This window comes from Culicoides brevitarsis, chromosome 2 (assembly GCF_036172545.1).
Source record: "Culicoides brevitarsis isolate CSIRO-B50_1 chromosome 2, AGI_CSIRO_Cbre_v1, whole genome shotgun sequence".
NCBI lineage: Eukaryota > Metazoa > Arthropoda > Insecta > Diptera > Ceratopogonidae > Culicoides > Culicoides brevitarsis.
In genome coordinates this window covers 1,958,506-1,984,577 of record NC_087086.1, presented here as the reverse complement: position 1 = coordinate 1,984,577, position 26,072 = coordinate 1,958,506, and the positions used below count along the sequence as shown (strand labels likewise).

Here is a 26,072-nt window from a genome sequence, read left to right as displayed (position 1 = left end):
CTCTTAAAATTTTCTATTAAAAAAAATTATTATGAAATTTTTTAATTTAAAAAAATATTTTATTAATTTAAATATTAATTTGATTAATATTTAAAAAAAAAAATTTTAAATTATTATTTTTAATGAAATTTTTTCATTTCAATATTTTTTTATTTTTAAAAATCATAATTAAATTTTTATTTTTTTTTTATGAGTCTGTATCTCATAATTATTTAATTTTTTAAAAAATTTATTAAGAAATTTTTAAATTAATTTTAACAAATATTTTTTTTTAATTAAAAAATGTCTTAATAAAAATTAGTTTTTTTTAATATAATATTTTAATAGACAAGATTCATTTAAAAATAATAAAAAAGTAAAATACAATATTTTGAAAATTTTGAAACTCATCAAAAATTTTAAAATTAAAATTTATTTATTAAATCATTAATTTTAATTTTTTTTTTTATTTTAATATTTTTTTATATATTTTAAAATTTACAAAATTTCGAAGACAGACAATCAAAAAAATTAAAAAAATTATTTTTTACAAAAATTCGTTGAAATGCATAAAAATGCAGCATAAATTACAAACACACATAAACTCACTCCGCACTTTGCACGACAAACGATCACCTACTTTTTCGCAAAGCCAATCTAAATTCTTTGCAGGTGAGATAAATTGCGTGTGACGTTATTATTGGTTGCATTTTTTTCGCATCAAAACTCGCAAATAAAAATAATTTGCTCAAAAAGACAAGTCTCACATTTCCTTATCGTGTCATCTTTTTTCATGCACTGCGACTAATTAATACTCACGAGTATCCTCGTTGCTGGGTTTTTGCCTCATAAGTCACGAGCAACGTATAATTAGTCCTCTCTTGTGCCTCGCAGCTGCTTACTGCTGTTGCTGCTTGATATCGATCAAACACGCATCTCGCATCGCATTGCAAAGTTATGTGCGGAAAGCACGAAAGGCTGTCTTGAGCACTTGTTTCTCGTGTAAAACTCACAAAATTTTCCCCAAAAAAAAATTATCTCTTGTTCGGATCTTTGTAAGAAGCCAATTTTGTTCAATTTCAACTTTCACGGAAAAGTCACTTTACACGAAGTAATAAAATAATGAAGGAAACCTTGAATCAACTGTCGATTAATTTAAAATATGCGCGAAAAAAAGTTGTATGCCATCCATTTAGGTAATTTATTGACACACTGAAATAAATTATTTATGAATTAATAATTTTTTCGTTCTTCGTTGTTCATGACACACCTTCGTCACAATTACTTGGCTTTGCGATGTTTTTAAATAAATAACGAAAAAAAAGGAGAAAAATGCATATGTGGCGATAAATGAAACTTTTTGAACGTAGGACAGGTGAAATTTTTGATCGAGAAGCAATTTTATGCAGCAATAATTGTCTGACCACACGATATCGTTCATGAAAAAATAACTTAATATGCAAAAAATGCGTGTAATGGTCTTCTGCTTTTAATGACGATGATGACGAAGGGAAGTTGTAATGTAACGTAATGTAAATATTATTATAAGAAAGTTTCTTGTTTATGATTTTTTTTCAGGTTTTGACGATAATTCAATGAGACATTTGTTTGATGAGTTTTAATGAGTTTTTTAAAAGGAAAAAAATTAAATATTTAAAGATATTTTTTTTATAATTTTTTAAATTAATAATTTTTTTATTTATTAACAATATTTTTAATTTCATGACTCAAAAAATAAAAAAAATAATTTTTGATAATTTTTATATTCATTAAAAAAATAACTTAACAAAAACTTTGAAATTAACCTTAAAAAAATAAAATGATTTATAAAAAAAAATTAAAAAATTGGTTGAAAAAATTTCTAATTAATCCAAACCAAGCAAATAATCTGAAGGAGTAAAAAATTAAAAAAAAATACGTGTAAAAAAATTTTTTTTAATCTTTAATTTTTCATTTAATTTATTATTTTGAAATTATTCAAATTTTCATTAAAAAAGCATAAAATTATTCAATTTTTTTAGCTCCTTGCAAATAATTCATTTTAATTTAATTCAAATAATCCATTTTACTTTAAAGCTGTTGAAGTAAAAAAAAATATTTGTAATTAAATTTTAAATTCCATAAATTTAAAAAAAATCTGAATGAAGAAAAAGAGAAAATTCTTATTAAATTTTATTTTTTTTTATTTTCTTTGATAATTATTTGGGTCAAATTTCAATTTATTTGTTAATTAAATTAAATTAATTATTTAAAAAAAATGTTTTTTTAATATTTTTAATTTGAATACTACAAAATATATAAAAATAAAATTTCGGATAATTATAAAATTTGTTCAAATAATTATTTTTTTTTAAATATGAAATTATCTTTTTAAATAATTTAATTCTCGATTTAATTTAATGATTTAAAAAAAAATTAGTTGGAAAATTTTCCAGTTAATCCAAACCAAGCAAAAAATCTCAAGGAGTAAAAAATAAAAAAAAAATTTTTTTTGAAAAAAAAATTACTTGACTCTGAAAGTCATATTTTTTAGAAAAAAAAATAAATTTTTAATTAAATTTCAAAATACATAAATTAAAAAAAAAATCTCAATAAAAAAAAAGAAAAAATAAATTTTTTGATAAAAATCTAGGTCAAACCTTAATTTAATTTTTAATTAGATTAATTTTATTATCAAGAAAAAAAACTTTCAACAAATATTTTTTCGACACAAAAATTGAACTTTCATAACCAATTTTTCATAAAACTCATTTAAAAATCTCATTAATCAGTCGTTTCCCTTAATTTCTTAAATCTCACACAAATAACGGAACGACGGAAGGTAAATAACCAAAGCACATCAAATTGACATGTCAGCTACAAAATTACGCACGTGTTATTATTATTACATCCGAACAAGCGGTTCGTGCGTCTCTCGTTAATGGACCGTATAATGAAAGATAATGTTTATCATAATTAAATCATAGACCTGCGAGGCGAGCTTTTTTTACATTTCATTAAGTTTTATTCGTTACGTTACGACGGAATAAAAAATATAAAGAAAACCGCGAATAAATATTAAGACATTTAAAAATTGTTTGTTTGTCTGTCTAATCGATGTTAATTACAATTTTTTTTCTTATTTTTTTTATTGTTTGTTTTGATCAGCGTTTGATTTTTTTTTTATTGACCTTTTAGCCAATTACTTCAGGTGCGACGAATATTAATGAAGAGAAAGTGTCATTTATGCAATTTTTTTTTCAATGTCAACGAGTTTTAGTCATCGCTTCTAAGTAATTCAATTGAAACGGAAGACTTTGACGCATCAAGTGACGAACCCGAATATTGCGTCAATTTTGTCGCACAAAACAGGTGCAATAAAAATAATGACAAAACTTGAACTCGGCATGATATCACTCGGTCGTATGTTTCACGTCAAAAAGAAAAGAGAGAGGCACGAAAAAATACAAACAAACAAAATTTTTTGAATGAAAAAAAAATTACAACAAAAAATATTATGTTTTTAACTGATATTTTTTTCGTGAATTTCTTTATGAATTGCATTTTTAATTAAAAGTTGTTTACATTTTTTCTTTATGTTTTTGAAATTTTATTTTTTTTTGTTTGCCACAATAAATTAAGGTTTGCTGGGTTTTAGCCATCATCTTAAAATTTTCCATTTATTTTTGTTTATTTTCAGTTTCGAACAACAACTATCACTTTTGGCGCGCACGCTTTACTTCAATTTTTCATTTTTTTAAATTTTGTTTTTGTAAATTTTTTCACTTTAATTTTTTTTTTCTTTAACATTCATTTTTTTAATTATTTTTATTTTTATAATTTTTATTTTGTATTTTCATTCAAAAATTTGGATTCGATCGGTGTGTGAGAAAACTATTTGTCTCAGAGCATATGTTTCATGGAGAAAAATGTTAGTTATGACGTGCCCGATGTCAACAGCAAAAAATCGGCGATTAAAAAAATATTTGAAGAAATATTAAAAAAAATATTTAAAAAAAATATTTAAAAAAATATATTTTAAAAAAATATAAAAAAAAATTTAAAAAAAAATTAAAAAAAAAAACAATTTTGAAGTTTTCAACTTTTAAAATCATTTTTATATTTAAAAAATAATAGCAAGAAGTTGAAAACTTCAAAAAAAATTTTTTTAAATACTTTTTTAATTTTTTTTTTAAATATTTAAAATTTTTTTTAAATATTTATTAAATATTTTTTTAAATATTTTTTAAATTGTTTTTTTAATATTTTTTTTTTATTTTTTAAAAATATTTTTTAATATTTTTTTTTTATTTTAAAAAAATAAAAAAAAACTTACATGATTAATGAAAGTTTTGTAAAATCCATCAGCCGTATGCTTATCCTCGCCCAACAAGGCGCTCATTTCGGAAATCAGCAACCATCGCAATTTTTCCCGTCGGACCTCGAGCTCCATCGCACTATATTTCACTGCCTCATTTTTTTCGTCGTCGCGAATTTCAATTCCCATGCCAACAATTAAATTATTTAAATTTTGAATGGATTCCTTTTCTTTGTTAATTTTATCGATTTTTTCTTGCGTCATTTCCCCGGAATCCTGTATCATGGAATTTTTTCGCGTATTTTCATCACAAATACGTTCACTTTCGATTTCACTTGCACTTGCCACGACAACAGACAAATCGGGATTTTCCGTTGCCGAAGACTTTAAAATTGAATGAAGATTTTCTTTTGGGGTCTCGGGATTCGAATGAATCGACCATTTTCGTTCGTTCGGAAAAACTGATAATTTTCGTTCACTTTCAATTTCACTAATTTCCATTTCGGGATCACTCGTTTTGTCCGCGTCATCAACTTCGTCGACGGTAATTGTTTCGTTGGAGCCGCGACGCGACGTTGAATCCTCAGTTTCGTGCAATTTTTCCAAGTAATTCGTGTTTTGTTGGAACGCGTAGTCAAACGGAGATAATTTTTCATTTTCTTTCGCTTCGATTTCTTCTTTTTTCTCGCTTTCATTCGAGCTGGAGCCTTCAGGAAGCTCATCGGAAAAGGAAACTTTCTTCGCGGATTTCGGAGGAAATTCTGGACTTGCATTTATTGGGGTCACAGACTCCATTTTTTCAACTTTTTTATCTTTATTTCTTTGAAATTCACAATTTTTTTCGATATTTTATCGTTGCTCGAGCATTGCAAGACACTTTTTCGGCAAATTACACGAGAATTTCGACGATTTACACGCGAAAAATGAGGAGAAAGGACACACACGTAACAAGTCACGAGATCAGATCGCGGAGAATTGTCACGAAAAAAAAAAATTATATTTAATTTTAAAGCGTTGAAGGTAGGTTTGTAAAGAGAGAGATGTTGTAAAGGCAACGACACAACCAAAACTGATGTTGAAAAGCAAAAATATATCTTACTGAGCCTCAATTTTTTTTTCGCTGCACGACTTGTACAAGTCAATTGCACGCGATTTGCTTCTCTCTCTTTAGTTTTTTTTCTTCTTATCTGTGGCTGCAGCTGCGATGACGTATACGAGAAAAAGCCGGTTGCATGTGAAATAACAAAGAAATTTAGTTGTCGACAGTTTTTTTTTGCATTTCTCTCTCTTTCGCGATGGACAAACATTGAGCGCATTCTCGAGCAGAGTGATAAGAAACATGCGAGTTTTTTTCCTTCATTCCTTTCTTCGTCTTCGTCTCTTGAAACATCGCATAGCGTGAGAGCCTAAAAAAAAGAGAAGAAAAAAAATTAGTTTGTTGTTAACATTTTTCGAATGCTTCGTTAATGATAACGAGACTCGATTTAGATTGAAACTAAATTGGAATTTTTACTTAAAAGAATGTTTGCCAATTTCCTGTCTAATATTTTTTTTCACACCAACTCTTTATGATTTTCAGGAATTTCAAGAATTCATAAAAATGAAAGGATTCGGTTACATAAGTCAATAACAATTAAATGTGATGAAGGAATTTACAAGTTTTATTGTTATAAAAGTGAAAGATCTGAAAAAAAAGTATTAATTTGAGAAAATTTAAAAAGGAGTGAAGTTAATTATTGTTTTCAAGTATTTTCATCTCTTATTTCGTTACTCTTATTTTTTCTTGACATGTAATTTAGTAAAAGACATTCAAGACAAAAGTTCATGAATAAAAATCGTTTTATTTTTGTCTGAAATTTACTTTTGATATTTTAAATTTTTTAATATTTTTTTTTTTAATTTTTGGAATTTTGTTTTATGTTTTTAATAATTTTTTATTTTTTTGATAATTTTTATATTTTTGAAATTTACTTTTGAATATTTTTTATTTTTAATTTTTTAATTTTTTTTTTTTATGTTTCTACTTTTTTTATATTTTTTAAAAAATATTTTTTTTTTATAATTTTTTTAATATTTTTTTTTAAATTTTTTAAATTAATATTATTTTTTTTTAATTTAATTATTTTTATATTTTTAAATATTTTTTATTTTTTATATTTTTTATATTTTTTAAAATTTTTATATTTTTTAATTTTTTTTATATTTTTTTTTTATTTTTAATATTTTTTTTATTTTTTGTAATTTTTAATTCATTTTTTTTTCAATTTTAAATTTTTTATTTTTTTGATTTTATAGTTTTCATTTTTTAATATTTTTATTTTTTTTTAAAAATATTTTTTTATATTTTTTAAATAATTTTTTCTTTTTATTTTTTAAAGAAATAAATTTTTAAATTTTTTAAAAAAAGAAATATGAAAGAAAATAATTTTTTTACATTTTTAATATTTTTGTTAAAATTTTTTTTTTTAATTTTTTTTTTTAATATTTTTTTTTATTTTCAGATTCAGGAAAAAAATTCTTTGGTAAGTTTTAAGACTTTTCAATGTAAAATTCTATGCCAATTAATCCAAACCAAGCATTTAAAAAAAATTAAATTTTTTGTAAAATTTCGTGTAACGTTAAAAAAATGTAAAGTGATTAAAAATCCGCTCACATAAATCACTCCTCCGCACTTTCAGTCCTTTTAACATTTTTTATCAACTCTCATTAATTTAATAATATAACGATCAAAATTTGGTTCGAATTCGCACACCAACACGTGTAATTATGTATCTCTTCTCTCTCTTTTTTTCCTCCAAGTTGCTGCATTTCTCGCGAGATATACTTTTAATTCGCGACATTACTCAAAATAAATGTAAAATTAATACGTTTTGATTGAATCTTAATTTCGGGGTGTGAATGAATAATTTTTTACCTTTCTTTATCGTTCTTTTAATGAGCTTGAATGCACTGATAGCCCTGAATTCCCGCAACTTTTCACAATAAATAATATTTCATTTTCTTAATCCTCACATTTTTGTGTCATTTTGCGAGAAAAAAAAACCAAAATAAAAAATTTATAATAAAATTTTAATTTAATGAAGTGCGCAACAAGGTAACGCAGTGTCAGTTATTATCTTGTCATATACATACGAGGGGATTTGAACCATATTTTACGCTCATATTTTTATTACGTGAACATTAAAGTAACTTTTTTGTCGTTTTTTTCAGCTGTGCGTGATTTGATTGGTTAACGCGCAACATTTTATCAACAAAAAGTCAAACATAACTTACTGCTAATATATTTCTAAAATGGTTGCACTGCGATTCTGACCTTGTTAAACGACAACGACGACCTGTCTGTGTGTTTGCGCGTTTTATTAAAATTCACGTAGTGTTCTTTTTTAATATAGTTTCAGTCGTAATGGCGACAACTAACTCAATAATTGAATTCGATCAGCGTTTTTGTGGATTATGGAGCAATGCCTCTAAGCGAAAATGTAGAGTCTGTGAAGAAAGAGAGAAAAAAATGATAAAATTATTGATGACGTCGGTTTTATTTATTTTTATTATGATTATGATATGAACTTAAAGTCGTGCAATGTCAATTAAATTGATATATATAATTGAAAAAATGTCTTAAATGTTTGTTTTGGTCGGGATTTTGCACAGATATGTGATTAAAATGCCGCCAGCTAATCAATATAGCTCAATTTTAGTTGTATTTAAATCAGATAAAGATATTTTTTCGTCGAAGGGAAACAATTATGTAGAAATTTGAGCAAATTTTAATTCTTTAAGGTCGAGACAAATTTTTGAAATGTTTCCCAAAAATTTTAAAATTATGTATAAATTTTTATTTCTTTTAATTTTAATTTTTTTTTTTAATATTTTTTAAAATTTTTTATGTTTCTTAAATTTTTATATTTTTATTTTTTTCATATTTTATTAAATTTTTTTATTCTAAAATTTTTAATATTTTTTAAAATTTTTTTTATTTTTTTTAAAAAACAATTTTTTATTATTTTTTAATTTTTTTAAAATTTTTTTTTTATATTTTTTTCAAATATTTTTTTATTATTTTTAATATTTTTTTAATTTTTTTTTTTAATATTTTTTTCATTTTTTTTTTTAAAATTATTTTTTTTTATTTATTTTTATTAAGAAATTTAATTTTAAACCTATTTTTTAATTTAAAAAAAATGGCTTTAACTTTAAAAATTGAATTTTATGATTTTAAAGTTCATATTGAAAAATAATTCAAGTTAAAACTTTAAACGATGTGTTGACCTTAATGACTTCCAAAATACGAAAATTACTTAATTGCGACAATTGAAAGAAAGAAAGAAACCCTGCGGTAGGTTTGAAAATAATTACTTAATTTTAGTTGCTTAAATTTTACGTTCAATTTTATGAGTTTTGAATTTTATGACATTTTTCAAAAACCCAAAAATAAATGTTTATTCGATTTTTATCAAAAAAATCATAAATCTAAAGAAAAATGACTTTTCCCTTGAATTTTATCGAAATTTCATGCTAACATCTCGCAAAAACTCATTGTTACGCCTCTTAAATTGGACAATTCCTCTGCGTGAGTCAATCAACATTCACTGCCCGAAAAAAGTTCAAAAATCTCCTTAGACCTTTACTTATTACTTTTTAAAGTAATGGCAATGATAAACTTTTTTTTTTATGTAAGTGCAAAAGTGCTCGAAAAAAAGTGAAACAAAGGAGATTTTTATTGTGTTTTGTTGCAACAAATTAACTTCTGTAATTTTTTTTAGCCTTTTTTTATTGCAAATGCCCTGCCGAATATTTTTTGTTGCACCCAAAAATAAATAATTGAAGCAATAAAAGAAACGTTCGTTTCCGCTCTCACAAAAAATTACCCGAAAAGAGATTAAAACGAGCATAAAAGCGTATGTAAAAGCAATAAATATTCATGTTTTTGACTGATTTTTTATCGCGAATGTAAATCAGGATCAAAAATTGGCTGAGAAAAAATGCAAAAAGGTAATTTGACGTTACAATGGACGCAAAAGTGAATGTATCTCTAAGTAACTACCGCGCAAGTCAATCTGAAATAATTGTTAAAGAAATTGAATACAAATGTCGATTCATTCAAGCTGCGAGCCACACACAAGTCGCGACAACAAGCTACTGGAAGAGACATGTGTTAACCTGATTGTAAAACAAAATTCTGCTCTCAAAATGCAAATTTAATGCGATTTTTTTCCGTGTTGGCGAGATGATGCTGAAAATGCGATTTAAATTAGGTTGAAAATGGTCAATGGTTATTTTTTTTTTTGCTCTTTTTGTGAAGATAGAGATGCTGGTTTAATAGACGTGCTTTGTGAATTCATGAATAAATGAATATGAAATAAAGCAAAAATTGAAAAGGTGATTTTCTATTATGGGCATGTTCGCATAAGTAGAAGAAAAGAGGAGATTATAAATAATTGTGATTTTTTTTCTTAACGCTTGCCTTGAAAAGTTAATCAATTTTTTTTTATTTAATTTGATTTAATTTTTTTTAATTAATAAAATAATTTTTCCTTTTTTTTATTTGAAAAAAAAATTGAAACAATTAATTATTTTAATAATTTATAATTTAAAATTTATTAAAAATTTTTATTATTTAAAATTATAATTTAATAAAAATTACATATATGAGTTAAAATTTAATAATTTTTTAAATTAATTTTTATTAATTATTTTTTTTAATTTTATTTATTTTTGAAAATTTAAAATATTTATTTATTTTTTTTTAATTTAATAAATTAAATTTTGTTTCAATTAAAAAAAATTAATTAAATAATTAAAATAAAATTAATTTTAAAAATTTATAAAATTTTAATTATTTTAATTATAATTATGTAATTATTTAATTTATTTTAATTGAATAATTTTTAATATTTATAATTTTAAATAATTCATAATTTTAATTTTTTTTAATTTTTATATTTTTTAAATGACTTAAATAATTTTTTAACATTTCATCTTACTTAAAAAAAAATAATTTTATTATTAAATTTTAATTCAAAATAATTTTTATTTAATTAATTAATAATTTAATTAATTTATTTATTTTCTATTATTAAATTTTTATTTTTGAAAATTTAAAAATTTATTTTAATAAAAAAAAAATAAAAATAAATAAATTTATCTTACCAAAAAAATTTTAAAATTTAGAAGCTTGTTCATTTAAGCAATTGTTTGACATTCATCGCTCCGCAAATTAAATCTAAAGTAATTGTCACCTACTTTACATTCAAATTATTATTTTTTTTTTGTTAGTTGATCATAACATCGCCCCGAGCCGTATCAATCGATTATATAACTCGAACATTTTTGACATTTTGAGTGTTTGTCTCTCTGTCGCAATGCCTCGCAGGAAGAAATAAACATGAAGATTATGACTCTGTCGAGTGTTTTTTGTGCAATTTCTTGTCTCGCTATCCTGATAAATCGCGAATTTGCACAAAAACACACTGAAAACTCGTATCTTATCTCAATTAATGATCAACAGACGCATTTCTAACAAACTAGACTACTTAACGAGTGACTAAGTAAGTTTTTTTTTCGCCGCAAGAAGGTGAATGGCTTCAAGAGTCATAAAAAAATAACAACGTTCGATATATTTTTGTAAGAAAAACAAATAATGTCACGCTTCCATCTCATCAAATATTGAACATTTGCAACATTTATGATACAATATTTTTATGATTGTTGCCGTTTATGCCTCGATAATGGCATTTTTCATCCAAAAATAGAGATTTATAATTATAAATACTGCTAATAAATAATTTTTTCTGCTTCTCGTTTCAGAAAATAGCAAATAATAATAATAACATAAACGCAACGATAACAAATTGATCAATTAATTCTTATGTGACTGGAAATATCTCATTTTTTCTACTTTTCTCTCTACGCCCCGTTTTGAAAATATTTTAATTATCGCAACAAGGAACGGTCATCATTCATAATTTGTTGTAAGCTCTAACTACTTAATTATTTAATATTACCTGTAATTATTTTTGCTCATTTTTTCATCGTTTTAAGTGTGAAACTGCAAATAAATAGAATCAAATTAATATATTGGACAAAAAAACGATTAAATTCCAAATTCCTTCACATTTGAAGTTAATTGCAAAAAGTAATTCACCAACTCAAAGGTATTGCAGTAAGAAAATGTAAGAAATTAAAGTTTCGCATTTTAAAAAATTTTATTAAGTTTTTTATTTTACTCAAAAAAGAATTATTTTTGTAATTTTCTTCGTAAAAATTTTTTAAAAGTTAAATTATTTAATTTTTTTAATAAATAAATTAAATAAAATATAAAATAAAAAAAAATTAGAAAAAAATAAACTTTGAAAAAGAATAAAATTAAAAAATAAAATAAATAAAAATTAAAAAACTAAAAATGAAGTTAAATTAAAAATTTAAATTAAAATTAATTAATTTTTAAAAAATAAAAATAAAAATAAAAAAAAAAATTTCATTAAAAAAAATATTACTACAAAATTTTTATTATGAAAATTAATCAAATTAAAAATTTTTCTCGACAAAAATATTTATTTAATTTTTAATTTATTAGTTTTTCATATAAAAAAAATCAATTTTAATTTTAATTTAAAAATTATTATTTGAAAATTTGAAAAATTTTTTATTTAAAATTTAAAATAAATTAAATTAAATTAAATTAATTAATTAAAAAAATATTTTTTAATTAAAAAAATAAAATTTAAAAAATTTTTTAAAAAATAATTTTTAAAAAAATTAAAATTTTAAAAAAAATTTTAAAAAATATAAAAAAAATAAATTAAATTATTTTAATTTAAAATAAAAAAATTATTTAAATTTATTTCAGATTTTTCAGTTTTTTCAAATCAACAACTCTTTACAATGAAACCTATGAAGAAATAAATAAAAGAGAAAAAAAGTGAATTGACTTACTTTTAACTCTTACAAAGTGATGATGTGATGAGGGTAATCATCAAGATTGCTTATTTGACGATCAAAATGTGGCGAAATGTATTTTTTCTATCATATCTCAAGAGAGTAACGCTCGTCTCTCTCGATAGCCATAATTCATTAATTTTACATTAAGGACTGCTCGTTGCTTATCTCGTGTGATGATTCCAAATGGCTTTGACGAGCAATTATTTGTGAATTATTAAAACATTAAAATTTTTATCTACTTTCAGCGAGTTGACAACCAAGCAATTTTTAGACGATTTTAAGCTCTCGAATCTTCCGGGAGGTCATTCGTCGCTGTCGAAACGAGAATTCAAGAGAATGCTGGTTACCTTACAAAAAATTTATTATTATTATAAATACGTTAAAGTGATTTGTAATGAATCAAATTGAAAATTAATGCGAATTTTTCGTTGAAATATATCGATCAAATGCGTTCAACAGCGCGACACAGACATGAGTGACGAGTACGCGAGAGGCAAGGTAATTTAATTCATGTTTTAACATTCACTTATCTTATCTCGCCAGATAGATTTTTATTTGTTAATAATGTTGCGTTATATCATTTCAGCGAATTTAATCGAGCTTTGATGCCAAGGAATGGAATTTAAATGATCGTGAATTGCGTCCCAGAATTGCGCATCATCAACTTTTATGTGTTCGTGTGAAATACAGAAGCTCCAACATAACAGGCTTGAGGAAATTTTTTGTCGTTCGAATGCCAAAACACCAACTCAACGATCGATTTGACATACACATTAAATTAATTACCAGTTGGATTGACTTTGATGTATGTGATTTTCTTCGGTGCTCGCATTTCGTAGAAAAACTTGTAAAAAAGCCGTATGGGTGCGTTTTTTGCTGCTGCAGCGCCAGAAATGCCTACGAAGAGAAAATATTGTGTCTTGTTCGATATAATTAGTTGTGTGTCAAGTCACTGTCGTTCTCTTGTGAATTGAAAGAGAGCAAAAAAAACAGTCAAAACTGCCGAGATTAGATCGATCGATAGATTAATGGAGCAAATTATAGCTGAAAAATATAAAAAAAAAAAAAAATTAAAGATTAAATTTTTATGAACACAAATTGATAAAAAGGGGATTTAAAGACAAAATTTGACATCTGTCAATTCAAAATTTTTACCGTTAAAATTATTTTTATGAAAATTTCAAAAAATTTGATCTAATGTGGTCTAATAATTTTTTTAAAAAATTTGCAAGTCATTTTTCAAGCCTAAAATTTAATATATATTCGTTGTAGAGATGATTTTTGTTAATTTTAAGAAAATTTTAAAATTATTTATTAAATAATTAAAAATTAATTTTAATATTAATTTATTTGAAATTATTTTAATTTTTAAATTAATTGATTTTTTATTTATTTATTTTTTATTTATTTATTTTTATTTTATTTTATTTAATTATTTTTTTTTAATTAATTAAATTAACTAAGAAAATAATTAATTAATTTATTAATTAATCATTTTTTTAATTTAATAATTTATAATTATTTTAATTTTAATTTAAATTTTATTTTATTTTTTATTTAAAATTAAAATAATATTTTTAATTAATTAAATAATTTTTTATCAAATTTTGCAAAAAAAAAAATAACAAAAAATAATAAAAAATAAAATTTAATAATTTTAAATAAAAATATGAAAAATTTTAAACTTGAAATGTAATTTTATGACATAATTCAAAAGAATTGATCATTTTTTAAATTCGTGTAATTCAATCATTAACTTTTTTTATGCAGTTCCGTTTCGTTTAAAAACAAAAATAATTCCATACTTTATCGATTGCTGATCGTATCACATGTGCAATATCGAAAATATTTCAAGCGTAGGCGGACAAAATAAAGGTGTGCGACAAATAATCCGAACATTGCACTTTTTGTAGTCAATGGAAACGAAAATCCCTCAAAGAAGAAGGGTGTGAAGATTCTCCTCTCAAAAAAAATCGATCGATATTTCGTCTCGTGACATTGATTATTACGTCTCGTCTCCTCTCGCGTGCCTTATTAATATTAAAAAAAAATTATTCAATATTTTTTTTTCAGATCCGCCTTAATAAAACTTCAATGGTGATGACTGTACACAGCGAGTGACTTGTAGGGTGTAATTATCGCTGAGTCAGTTATCGAATGCTGCATGCAGGTACATTAAACTTGAATCGAAAGGTCATCCGTAGTGAATTGCTTCGGAGATTGATTGATTAAGTTAAGTTAGCTCTCGAAATGTGTGCAAAAGCTCAATTTGGTCGAAAAACTTTCATTTTGATTAATTAGTTTTGATAGGACGCGTGTTTTGTTTGTTCAAATTGAAAAATTTTGTACGCGAACCTCCCAAAACGACGCACAATGACTCGCGAAATTTCTCACAAAAAGTCAAAATAGGCACAGTTGGGCTTCTGTTTGTTCCCATTTCATGCGAAAAGCGATAAAAATCGTAAAAGCGCATAAATTTTGCGCCATGAAAGGCAATTTGTACCAGTTTGCACCTCGCAATCTAATTAATTTTTACGCTAAAACAATTTAATCAATAATCAAAGTGACCAGTTTCAGACATTATTTAATTAAGATCGCTTTCATCTCTTGCACACACAGCGCAGCGTGATTCTTGACGAGACATGGCGAAAAAATGCGCAAATTGTCGCAAAAGGCAGCTCTCGACAATTAATTAATTTTATGTTAATTCCAGATAAAATTCTATCAGACTTTTATGGAAAATGCAATTTTTGTCGCAAAAACGTGTAAACTTTTATTTTTTTTTTCTACTCGGGATCTGAAATTTCACTCGTAATTGTCGTGGTTTCTTCGTCGTTTCTTGTTGTAGTTACTTCAGCTTCTGTTGCTTCTTTTTCTTCGGTAGTTCTCACTCTTGTTCTTATGCAATTCTCTCGTTCGTAAAGAGCAGTTCGAACAGCGAGCCAACAACAATTTGAATCGCAAGCTTTGCAAAAGCAAAAATCTTCGTTGCAGCGATTAGGAACGGGAATTGCTCCTAAATTGGAGCAAAATTGTTGACAACCATCCGTTTCGCAGCTTTTTTGTCCTGAACAGTCTGTTATGGGAACTAAAATTTAAAAAAAATTAAAAAGTTAAAAAAAATTATTTGAATAATAAGACAATTTTTTAAAAATTTTTAAAATTATTTTTTTAAAATTACAAAAAAAAAATATTTACCTAAATTTTATAAAAATGTTTGTCAAAATTATTTTATTTTTATATAATTTTTTTTTTGCTAAAATTTTGAAATTTTTTTAATTCAATAAATAATTTTTTTAAAAATTTAACTAATTAATTTTTAAAATTATTTTTTTTTTAAATTAAAAAAAATTAAAATTAAATTAAAATTTTCTCCGAATTTTTACCAAAATTATTTTATTTTTATTTTTTGCTAAAATTTTAATTTAATTTTTTTAAAATAATTTTTAATAATAAATAATTTAATTAAAAATTTAATTAATAATTTTTTCATATTTTTTTTTATTTTAATTTAAATATAATATTAAAAAAAATAAATTTAAAAAAATTTTCTCATCAAATTGCTCAAAATTGTTCGAATTTAATTTTTAATATAATTTTTTTTAAAATTAATTAAAAATTCTTACTTTCACAATCGTAATATTCGGGACTTCCTTCACAAGGTACCATTGCTTCAATGTCCAAAATGCCGCAAAAAACGATAAAAATCACAAAAAATTTATTCGAGATCGTCATTACGTAACTTCAAGTCGTGTTAAGAACTGCAAGAAGACTGAATGCTGATGATTTAATGTTCTGATGAATTAAATATATATTTTTTGTTTTTGCTAAGATTCGTTTTTAAGTATGTTAATTAATGCGTCAAGTCGATGTTCCATTGTCTGAAGGTAAATTAATTATTTTTTTTTAAACAATTTTTTTTATTTAAAAAAATTTATTTATTTTTTTTAATATTATTTTTTAATTAATTAATTAATTTAAATTCATAAGTCATTAATTTTTAAAAGAAATTCTGAAATTTTTAAAAATTTTTATCTTGCTCAAAAAGTTTTTTGATTTGCGGGTATTTTTTCCTTGCGACAACTCGCATGCGGTTCATCTGTTTCAACCCATTCGAAGTCTGTGCGAGACAACATCTTGCTTCCTTTGAGCCTCTTTTTTTAAATAAATGAAATTTTAAATTATTCAAACTTTTGAATAAATAATTTTATAAAATTAACGATTTTTCCATTCCGATTGATCGGAACCAATTTTCCAATGAGACGAATGAAAGTGATAAGTCGCCAGATGGCGCTACAAGCACGTTGTCAACATCCTGTTTGGAGCCACCAAAGCGGAAGTGCGGAAAAAATTGGAACCAATTTCGAGACGAATGAAAGTGATAAATAAACAAAAATAAAATTGCTGAAAAAAAAATTATTTTTAATGTCGGAATGTAGCGAAGAGCCTGCAAGGAAAAAGCCCAAAAGGCACATGGAAAGAATCGCCATTTTCCGTTCTGAAGGAGGAAGTTTTCAAAAATATCAATCATTGTTGGAATCAAATAATTTCGAGGCATTTCTCGTACCATCCATCGACTTTGAATACAAAAACTTGTCAGAACTGAAAGAAGCATTAAAAACTCCCGAAAATTACTCTGGCATCATTTTCACGAGTCCCCGAAGTGTAACAGCTGTCGTTAAAGCTCTCTCCAATGAAACCCTGCCCTCCGAATGGAAAAACAAACAAAATTATTGCGTTGGAGCAAGTACATGGAATGAAGCGAGCGTCGAATTGGATCTCAATTCTGCGGGAAAAGACTCTGGAAGTGCCTCAAAGTTGTCGGAAATGATCATCAACGACTTTCAAAGAGATCCGAAGCCTCTTCTCTTTCCTTGTAGCTCGATAAAATCTGATGTTTTACCAACAAAACTGAAAGAAAACGAAATTTCATTGAAAATTATCGATTCTTATGACACAATTCCGCATTCAGAATTAGAAAATAATTTAAAAACCATCATTGACGATTCAAAAATGCGATTTTTGGTATTTTTCAGTCCAAGCGGCGTAAATTCCTGTAAAGAAATCCTTCAAAAAGGACCATTGACGTTGAAAAACAAGAAATTTATCGCTATTGGAGAGACAACGAAGCAAAGTATCGTTCAAAATGGATTTGAATGTCATGGTATAGCATCGTCTCCGACGCCTGAAGGGCTTTTGGAATGCCTTCAAACCTTTAGAGACTCATAAATTTATGAGATACACAAAATTCTAGTCTTTAAATTTGTTAATTTTGATTTTTAATACAAACTATTTACATTTTTTTCTAATTTTTTAGGCATTTTCAACATTCAGAGTCCCGATATCCGTATTCAGAGGCTTCAATTTCAAGCGCAAATGGGTTTGTGTATGCTCCGTGTCTCAAATCTGTTAATTTAATATGAAAAAGTTGATTTTTTGGATAAAAATTGGAAGTTTCAAGATATTACCTTCGATGTTTTGATCGTTTTTGGCGAATCTGACGGTATTTTTAGAAGGCGGAGGGGTTCGCACGTCGAAAATTGTCGTATCTGGTTCGTGGATTGAACTGTCGCGTTCTGAAATTTTATGGAAAAATTCAAAAATGTTCTTTTTGAGATCAAAAATTGTCATTTTGAGGTCTTAAAACTTCATTTAAAGGTAAAAATTTGAAATTTTTGGTCAAAAAAGATCATTTTAAGACCCAAAAAATGCAAAAACATGAATTTTCTTACCAAATTCATCTCCAAAGCCTTCAGGAAACTCATCTTCGCCATACAAAAAGGGCGTTGGAATCATCGTAATGTCATTTTGTTTCGTTTCATCGCGCGGTTTTTCCTCAGTTTCTTCGTTCATGCGTCGATATCCTTTGAACAAATCATTTTTCCAAATCACAAACAAAACTATGCAAAAAAAGACAATCACGCCAACACTAACTCCGGTCCATGTAGCTAAAACTGCCGTAAAATTTGGCAAAAAGTACTCCGTCATTCCAATTTCGTGCAACTTTTGGATGCCAAATTCGCGCCAAATTTCCTCGAGATGCTCCTCGGTCAACTCATACACAGAACTGAGCTGTTCGGGCAATTCTCCATTAAAATCTGTCTCATTCAAGGGAATTCCAAACTCCAATCTCACACAATTCAAATTATCAGGCCAACTTTTGGGACAAGGAGAAACTTTTTTGATGACGACATTTTCGCGACGACACTTTTGAAGGAATTCCGTAAAGTTGTGTTCGTCTCGCCAAAGATTCGTGGCATCAACGAGGGCATTTCGCAACGTGACATCCCACAAATCGGTGTGATTTTGAAGTTCGTGAGCGATCGAGAGACTTTTCGTGATTGTCTGAAGGTCGCCCGTGAACGAAGGAACAGTTGTGGGTTCGGGCGTCGTTGACGACGGATGTTGCCCGACAGAAGAAACGAAAAGTTTGAAGCCCCAATTTTTCGGTTTGGATTTTGCTTCGTAACGTAACGAGATGAGAGCGCGATTCGTGTGAATTATGCGAAAAGAGACGTTTTGATGAGATCCCGTAATGAATTTTCCCTTTTCATCGTCGTCGTCGTCGTCGCCGTTTCCCGCAGAAATGATGAGATAATCCGTTTTTGGATCGAGATCGAGTGTTTCTACGTGAATATCAACGAAAGGACCATCAGGTAAATGAAAACTGTGAAAAAAAAATATTTAAAAAAAATTAAAAAAAAATATTTTAAAAAAATATTTTTAAAAAATTTTTTTTTTAAAAATATTTAAAAAAAAAAAAATATTAAAAAAAAAATTATAAAAATATTTTAAAAAAATATTAAAAATTTTTTCAAAAAAATTAAAAAATAAAAAAAATATTAAAAAATAGAGAAAGTAGTCGTCTAAAGAACGACATACTATACCGCATTTCGATGTACTCCTCATTTCACAATTTCATACTCCTCAAGTCACATTTTCGTACTCCTAATGACCCTTTTGCAATTTCATACACTTTCAAAACAAAACCATGTCAAAGAAAAAATTTTTTTTCAGTTTCAATTTTTTGGCAGTTTTGAGTTATAAAATGAATAAAAATGATAAATTAGAGCCCTCTGACAAATTTTTATCCATTTGGAGCAAGATTTGACAAAAATTGCTTTGACACAGTTTTTGACACAGTTTTTCTCTTGATTTAGTTTTCAAAATAAAACTATGTCAAAGAAAAAAGTTTCAATTTTTTGACACAGTTTTTGACAGTTTTTCTCTTGAGTTTTCAAAATAAAATGTCAATAAATTTTTTGGCAGTTTTGATAAAAATGAATAGAGTTCAAAAACTATGTCAAAGAAAAAAATTTTTTTCAGTTTCAATTTTTTGGCAGTTTTGAGTTATAAAATGAATAAATATGATAAATTAGAGCCCTCTGACAAATTTTTATCCATTTGGAGCAAGATTTGACAAAAATTGCTTTGACACAGTTTTTGACACAGTTTTTGACATAGTTTTTCTCTTGATTTAGTTTTCAAAATAAAACTATGTCAAAGAAAAAATTTTTTTTCAGTTTCAATTTTTTGTTAGTTTTCAAAATAAAACTATGTCAAAGAAAAAAAATTTTTTCAGTTTCAAATTTTTGGCAGTTTTGAGTTATAAAATGAATAAATATGATAAATTAGAGCCCTCTGACAAATTTTTATCCATTTGGAGCAAGATTTGACAAAAATTGCTTTGACACAGTTTTTGACATAGTTTTTCTCTTGATTTAGTTTTCAAAATAAAACTATGTCAAAGAAAAAATTTTTTTTCAGTTTCAATTTTTTGGCAGTTTTGAGTTATAAAATGAATAAATATGATAAATTAGAGCCCTCTGACAAATTTTTATCCATTTGGAGCAAGATTTGACAAAAATTGCTTTGACACAGTTTTTGACACAGTTTTTGACATAGTTTTTCTCTTGATTTAGTTTTCAAAATAAAACTATGTCAAAGAAAAAAAATTTTTCAGTTTCAATTTTTTGGCAGTTTTGAGTTATAAAATGATTAAAAATGATAAATTAGAGCCCTCTGACAAATTTTTATCCATTTGGAGCAAGATTTGACAAAAATTGCTTTGACACAGTTTTTTTGCTCTTGATTTAGTTTTCAAAATAAAACTATGTCAAAGAAAAAAATTTTTTTTCAGTTTCAATTTTTTGGCAGTTTTGAGTTATAAAATGAATAAATATGATAAATTAGAGCCCTCTGACAAATTTTTATCCATTTGGAGCAAGATTTGACAAAAATTGCTTTGACACAGTTTTTTTTTTTCTCTTGATTTAGTTTTCAAAACAAAACTATGTCAAAGGAATTTATTTTTTCAATTTCATTTTTTTATGTCCAGAGACCCTTAAAGTACTCAAATAACTAAGAATTACTTACAAAAATTTTGGGGCACACTGGAACACACACACACACACACACTGACACACGACAAGTCGTTTTTAATACCGCATTTTTTCTTCGAAAAAAATGTTTAAAAATATTAAAAAATAAAAAAAAAATATTTTAAAAAATTAAATTAAAAAAATATATTTATTAAAATTTTCAACTTTAAAAAAAAATTTAATTAATTTTTTCTATTTTTTAGAAGTTGAAAACTTCATTAAATAATTTTTTTTTAATTTTATTTTTTTTAAATGTTTTTTTTTAATATAAATTTTTTAAAAATAAGAAATAATTAATGAAAATTTGAAAATTTTAGATGAAAAACTTACCACCAAGAAACATTATGATTCTTATCAAAAGTCAATTCATCATTCGGAAATTTTAATTCCGTATCCGAAGTTAGTTCATAATCGCAAATCTTTGGAAAAGGAGTCGTTGTTGAAGATGAAGCAACTGTAGTTGATGAAATTTCGTCACTTTTTGTCGAAACAATTGTTGTCGATGAACTCGTTGAAGATGAAATTCCGTCAGAAGTCCCAACAGAACTTTCACTCGTTACTTCTGAAGTCTCCAAAGTTGAAATTTGTGTCGTTTCGCCATCATCCAAAAATTTAATTTCTTCAATTGCATCATAATCATCTTCCATTTTCTCCAAATCTTCAGATTTTCCGCCTCCATCGTTCAAAAGATGAATACTTTCGAGCACATCATCACTTCCAGCGGATAAATTTCTCGGATCAATTAACGTTTTTGCAGGCACAGCTTTGAGAAAAGTCCCGTTTGTCATGCCGGATATCAAAAAGTCTAAACAAAAATAAAGATTAAATAACAGGAAGGATGAAAAAAAATTTACAATGATATCTAATCTTGTGTCTCGTATTATCTTGATTCGACGAAAAAAAAACGTGTAAGTTTTAAATTTCTTATCAATTTGATGGTTTAATAAACTAGATTTTTGCGGAAATTTTTTTAAATTGCGCATTTATTAATTTTTTATCAATTTCGACCTTTAATTAATTAATTTTGATTTAATATTTTTTTAAAGATTTTTTTATTTTTTAGAGTACGATAATTATCGGTTTTTGAGATATGAAGACTCATGTTGGTACTTTTTCTTATCATAAGATGATATTTCACACCGAAAGTCATTGTTAATATGAAATTTTTCAAATTATTGAACATTTAAAACATTTTTTCAATAATGGATAATTTTTTTTTTAAATCAATTTTTTTTTAAAAATTTTTTTTTTAATTTAAAATTTTTTTTTAAAATTAATTTTTTTTAAATTAAAAATTTTTTTTTTTAAATTAAAAATTTTTTTTTTTTTTTTTTTTTTTTTCAAAATTTTTTTTAAAAATTTATTTTTATTTAATTTTTTTTTTTAATTAAAATTATTTTTTTTTAAATTTAAGTTTTTTATTAAAAAATTATTTTTTTTAAATGGAAAAATTTTTTTAATTTAAAATTTTTTTAAAATATAAAAAGTTTTTTTTAAATTAATTTTTTTAAAAAAATTTAATTTTTAAAAATAAAAAAAAAAAATAATAATAATTTTTCACTATAATGACACAAAAACATCAATTTCAATCAAAAATATGTCAAGTTTTGACTTTTTCAAGGTCTTTTCAATCTTTAAAAATTTCAACTTATCCAATAACGATCTAATTTTAATCACTTTTCAACTCACAAATTAAAAAAATGAAGAAAAATCTCTCTTTTAAAGTCATTTTTATCACAAATTCAAAGACTTTGAGTCTTTTTCGTACGAAAAATTCAAATAATTTCTGCAAATATTTTTTGTCACAGCCACAAAAAGGGAAATTTAAAACAATACTGAAGAGATAGAAGCCTTATCAAAAGTTGTCGCATTGTCGCTTATCTTCGAGCTACGGTTATCTTATCATATCAACATGCAAGTTGAAATTATTTTTGAATTGACAAAAAATTAAATCCTTTTTTTTATAGTTTTAGTTTTTTTTATTAAGTTTTCTTTCACTACGTGGTAATTTTTATCTTATGGCCAAAAAAACTAAATATTAGTTATTGTTCTATCAGTACTTGTTTGCGATTTTTAATTCATGTTGATTTGTTTTTGTTGATTTTTTGTCAAAAAAAAAGTTAAGTTGCTCTTTGAGGCTCCATTGTACTCGAAATATTTACAATTCCTGTCTTTGCTGTCGTTGTCGGTGCGAATTGCACGACAAGTCTGTGTCTTCCATGCACTTTTGTTCCTTTCTCGCCTTTCGTTCGTCACTTTTTCGCGCCATTGCCGAGTTTCGGCTTGATTTTCTCGTAGAAAAAGTCTTGCACGACATTTTTGTCTTTTCCCGGCAGCTTGTACTTTTTCTTCAAAAATTGAAATTGGTCGACAGCAAATTCGTACAATTCATTTTCCATCTGCCAAATTGCCGTATCCTGAATTGCCTTCACTGTGACGTCTTTTGGTTCGATTTTTGTCTTTGTCTTTCGCAAATGGGACTTTGCCGATGTCGCAAAATGATCCGTGGCACCTTTGAAAAACCTCGGCAGCGACAACTCGAGCATCGAAATGAACTCATCCATTTGCTCGGTGACGCCAACGAGGAAATATTCCCGTACGAGATTCGATTTCGCCTGTTGCAAGGCCCATTCGCTGCCCGGCACCCAACATTCCGCATGATGCCCGCAAAAAAAGGGAATTTGCAACCACATGTTACTCACATCACAGTCGGGTTTCTTCTGTTCGACGCAATCGTCGAACGTCATGGTATCGCCGGCCTTGTGTCGCACGAGATACGGCCTGTAATCGTCGCCGTATCGCAAAAAGTAGTAATACGAGATGAGGCGATCCAACGGTTTGCGGATCAAATTGATGTAAATCGGCTTTTGGGCGATGCCGAACTTTGTGAAATCCAAATAAGCGACGTGCCCGTGATAAAAAGCTGGTTTCATCGCTTGCCATGACGAGACATTTCGTGCAAATTTGATTTGGTTCGGAAGACTGAGGACGTGCATGTTGCCCGTGACATTTATGTGAGCAATGTGGAATTTGTTTCGCTTGAAGAGATCGTAGCAGAGATTCACGAACGATGTTGAGCCCGTTTTTGGGACGCGATTGTAAATGACGACAAGATCCTCATCGAAATTTTGCATGTTTTGCGCTGAAAATTCGCTTTGAAGACCTAAAAACACAAATTTTTATCAATTTCGAAACAAAAAAGTTGAAAAATTTTCTCACCTGTCCTCATGAAGGGCATTTTATCATCATTCGTTTGTGCAATGGAGAGCCAATACAGGATGAAAACAACTAACGACGTGCTCAAGAAGAGAAAAACACATTTGATTTGATGGAAAAACTTTGTTTTCAACATTTTTCCCTTGGTTATTTGACGATTTTCGGAACAGTATCGTAAGTATAAAAGGCTTGTATTGTCAATAAATGCAATTGATTGCTACATTTTTTTCCCTAAATTTGCATTTCAGTTCGACTTGCGATCGATTTGTGATGAAATTTTTACACAATCCAAAACATCATTGACGCCTTTCAACTGGAATGACTGCGGAATGTCTTTTTAATGCAAAGAGCTGATAAAAATCCTCGAAATTGTTCGATAAATCGTGAAAACCTTTATTTTCCGCAACAATATGAGCAAAATTCACGTCAAAATTGAGGTTTGTAGCTGGATTTCGTTTTTTATTTTATTACTGTGTAAAATGAGTGTTTCGCACGAGAGAGAGTCTGAAGTAACATAAAGAGATATTTACAAAAGATAAATAATTTAAAGCTAAATATTTTTAAGGTTTTTTTTTTTAATTTTGAAGTTAATTAAGCTTGAAATTGATCAAAAATTACGGAAAATTGATATGAATTTCAAAGATAAAATTGAATCAATATTCATTCTAAAGATGATTTCCATGCATATCTCATCGATTTTTGAAGAAATAAAAAAAACAACGATTTTATCATATGAGGAGTAAAAACCGTTGTTTTTTCTCAAGTCAATTTTCAACCCATATTTAATAGATTTCAAAGCTAAAATTGAATAAATATTCATTCCAAAGATGATTTCCATCAAAATCTTCTTGATTTTTAAAGAAATAAAAAAAAAATTTTTTTTCTTGACCGTTTTTCGAAAAAAAAATTAAAACGGTCAAGAAATTTTTCAAGTCAAGATCTAACAAACTTTTGATGGATTTCAAAGCTAAAATTGAATAAATATTCATTCTAAAGATGATTTCCATCAAAATCTCCTTGATTTTTAAAGAAATAAAAAAAAACAACGATTTTATCATATGAGGAGCAAAAACCGTTGTTTTTTCTCAAGTCAATTTTCAACCAATTTTTGATGGGTTTTAAAGGTTAAAGATAATAAATATGCATTCTAAAGATGATTTCCATGCATATCTCATCGATTTTTGAAGAAATAAAAAAAAAATAAATTATCATTGAGGAGTAAAAACCGTTGTATTTTCTCAAGTCACTTTCAACCAATTTTTGATGGGTTTTAAAGGTTAAAGAAAATAAATATGCATTTTGATTTCCATGCATATCTCCGATTTTTCGAAATAAAAAAAAACAACGATTTTATCATATGAGGAGTAAAAACCGTTGTATTTTCTCAAGTCACTTTCAACCAATTTTTGATGGGTTTTAAAGGTTAAAGATAATAAATATGCATTCTAAAGATGATTTCCATGCATATCTCCTCGATTTTTGAAGAAATAAAAAAAAACAACGATTTTATCATATGAGGAGTAAAAACCGTTGTATTTTCTCAAGTCACTTTTCAACCAATTTTTGATGGGTTTTAAAGGTAAAAGATAATAAATATGCATTTTAAAGATGATTTCCATGCATATCTCATCGATTTTTGAAGAAATAAAAAAAACAACGATTTTATCATATGAGGAGTAAAAACCGTTGTATTTTCTCAAGTCACTTTTCAACCAATTTTTGATGGGTTTTAAAGGTAAAAGATAATAAATATGCATTTTAAAGATGATTTCCATGCATATCTCCTCGATTTTTGAAGAAATAAAAAAAACAACGATTTTATCATATGAGGAGTAAAAACCGTTGTATTTTCTCAAGTCACTTTTCAACCAATTTTTGATGGGTTTTAAAGGTAAAAGATAATAAATATGCATTCTAAAGATGATTTCCATGCATATCTCCTCGATTTTTGAAGAAATAAAAAAACAACGATTTTATCATATGAGGAGTAAAAACCGTTGTATTTTCTCAAGTCACTTTTCAACCAATTTTTGATGGGTTTTAAAGGTAAAAGATAATAAATATGCATTTTAAAGATGATTTCCATGCATATCTCCTCGATTTTTGAAGAAATAAAAAAAACAACGATTTTATCATATGAGGAGTAAAAACCGTTGTATTTTCTCAAGTCACTTTTCAACCAATTTTTGATGGGTTTTAAAGGTAAAAGATAATAAATATGCATTTAAAGATGATTTCCATGCATATCTCCTCGATTT

At 26.0% G+C, this 26,072-nt stretch overlaps 4 protein-coding genes across 4 annotated transcripts in view; 1 reads left to right on the top strand and 3 right to left on the bottom strand.

The window, feature by feature from the left end:
* The window catches only part of LOC134832572 (NADPH oxidase 5), a 46,038-nt gene extending 40,967 nt beyond the window's left edge, over positions 1 to 5,071 (bottom strand). The window contains exon 1 of the mRNA XM_063846636.1: positions 4,295 to 5,071. Within this exon, the coding sequence (XP_063702706.1) occupies positions 4,295 to 5,071 (777 nt within the window). The remainder of the gene's footprint in view (positions 1 to 4,294) is intronic.
* Positions 5,072 to 16,595: 11,524 nt separating this feature from the next.
* Positions 16,596 to 17,527, top strand: LOC134831868 (uroporphyrinogen-III synthase-like). Its single transcript, XM_063845693.1, has one exon. The coding sequence runs from the start codon at positions 16,643 to 16,645 to the stop codon at positions 17,444 to 17,446; it is 804 nt and encodes a 267-aa protein (XP_063701763.1). The 5' UTR covers positions 16,596 to 16,642; the 3' UTR covers positions 17,447 to 17,527.
* LOC134831867 (uncharacterized) lies at positions 17,480 to 22,417 on the bottom strand. Its single transcript, XM_063845692.1, has 5 exons — positions 22,288 to 22,417; positions 20,929 to 21,403; positions 17,950 to 18,884; positions 17,686 to 17,793; positions 17,480 to 17,623 (listed from the first exon to the last, which is right to left on the bottom strand). Exons 1-5 carry the CDS (start codon positions 22,325 to 22,327, stop codon positions 17,541 to 17,543), a joined length of 1,641 nt encoding a protein of 546 aa, XP_063701762.1. The 5' UTR covers positions 22,328 to 22,417; the 3' UTR covers positions 17,480 to 17,540.
* A 177-nt stretch (positions 22,418 to 22,594) lies between these two features.
* Positions 22,595 to 24,246, bottom strand: LOC134830097 (heparin sulfate O-sulfotransferase). The gene is made up of 2 exons (XM_063843465.1): positions 23,818 to 24,246; positions 22,595 to 23,761 (listed from the first exon to the last, which is right to left on the bottom strand). Exons 1-2 carry the CDS (start codon positions 23,948 to 23,950, stop codon positions 22,851 to 22,853), a joined length of 1,044 nt encoding a protein of 347 aa, XP_063699535.1. The 5' UTR covers positions 23,951 to 24,246; the 3' UTR covers positions 22,595 to 22,850.
* Between the last annotated feature and the right edge of the window lie 1,826 nt (positions 24,247 to 26,072).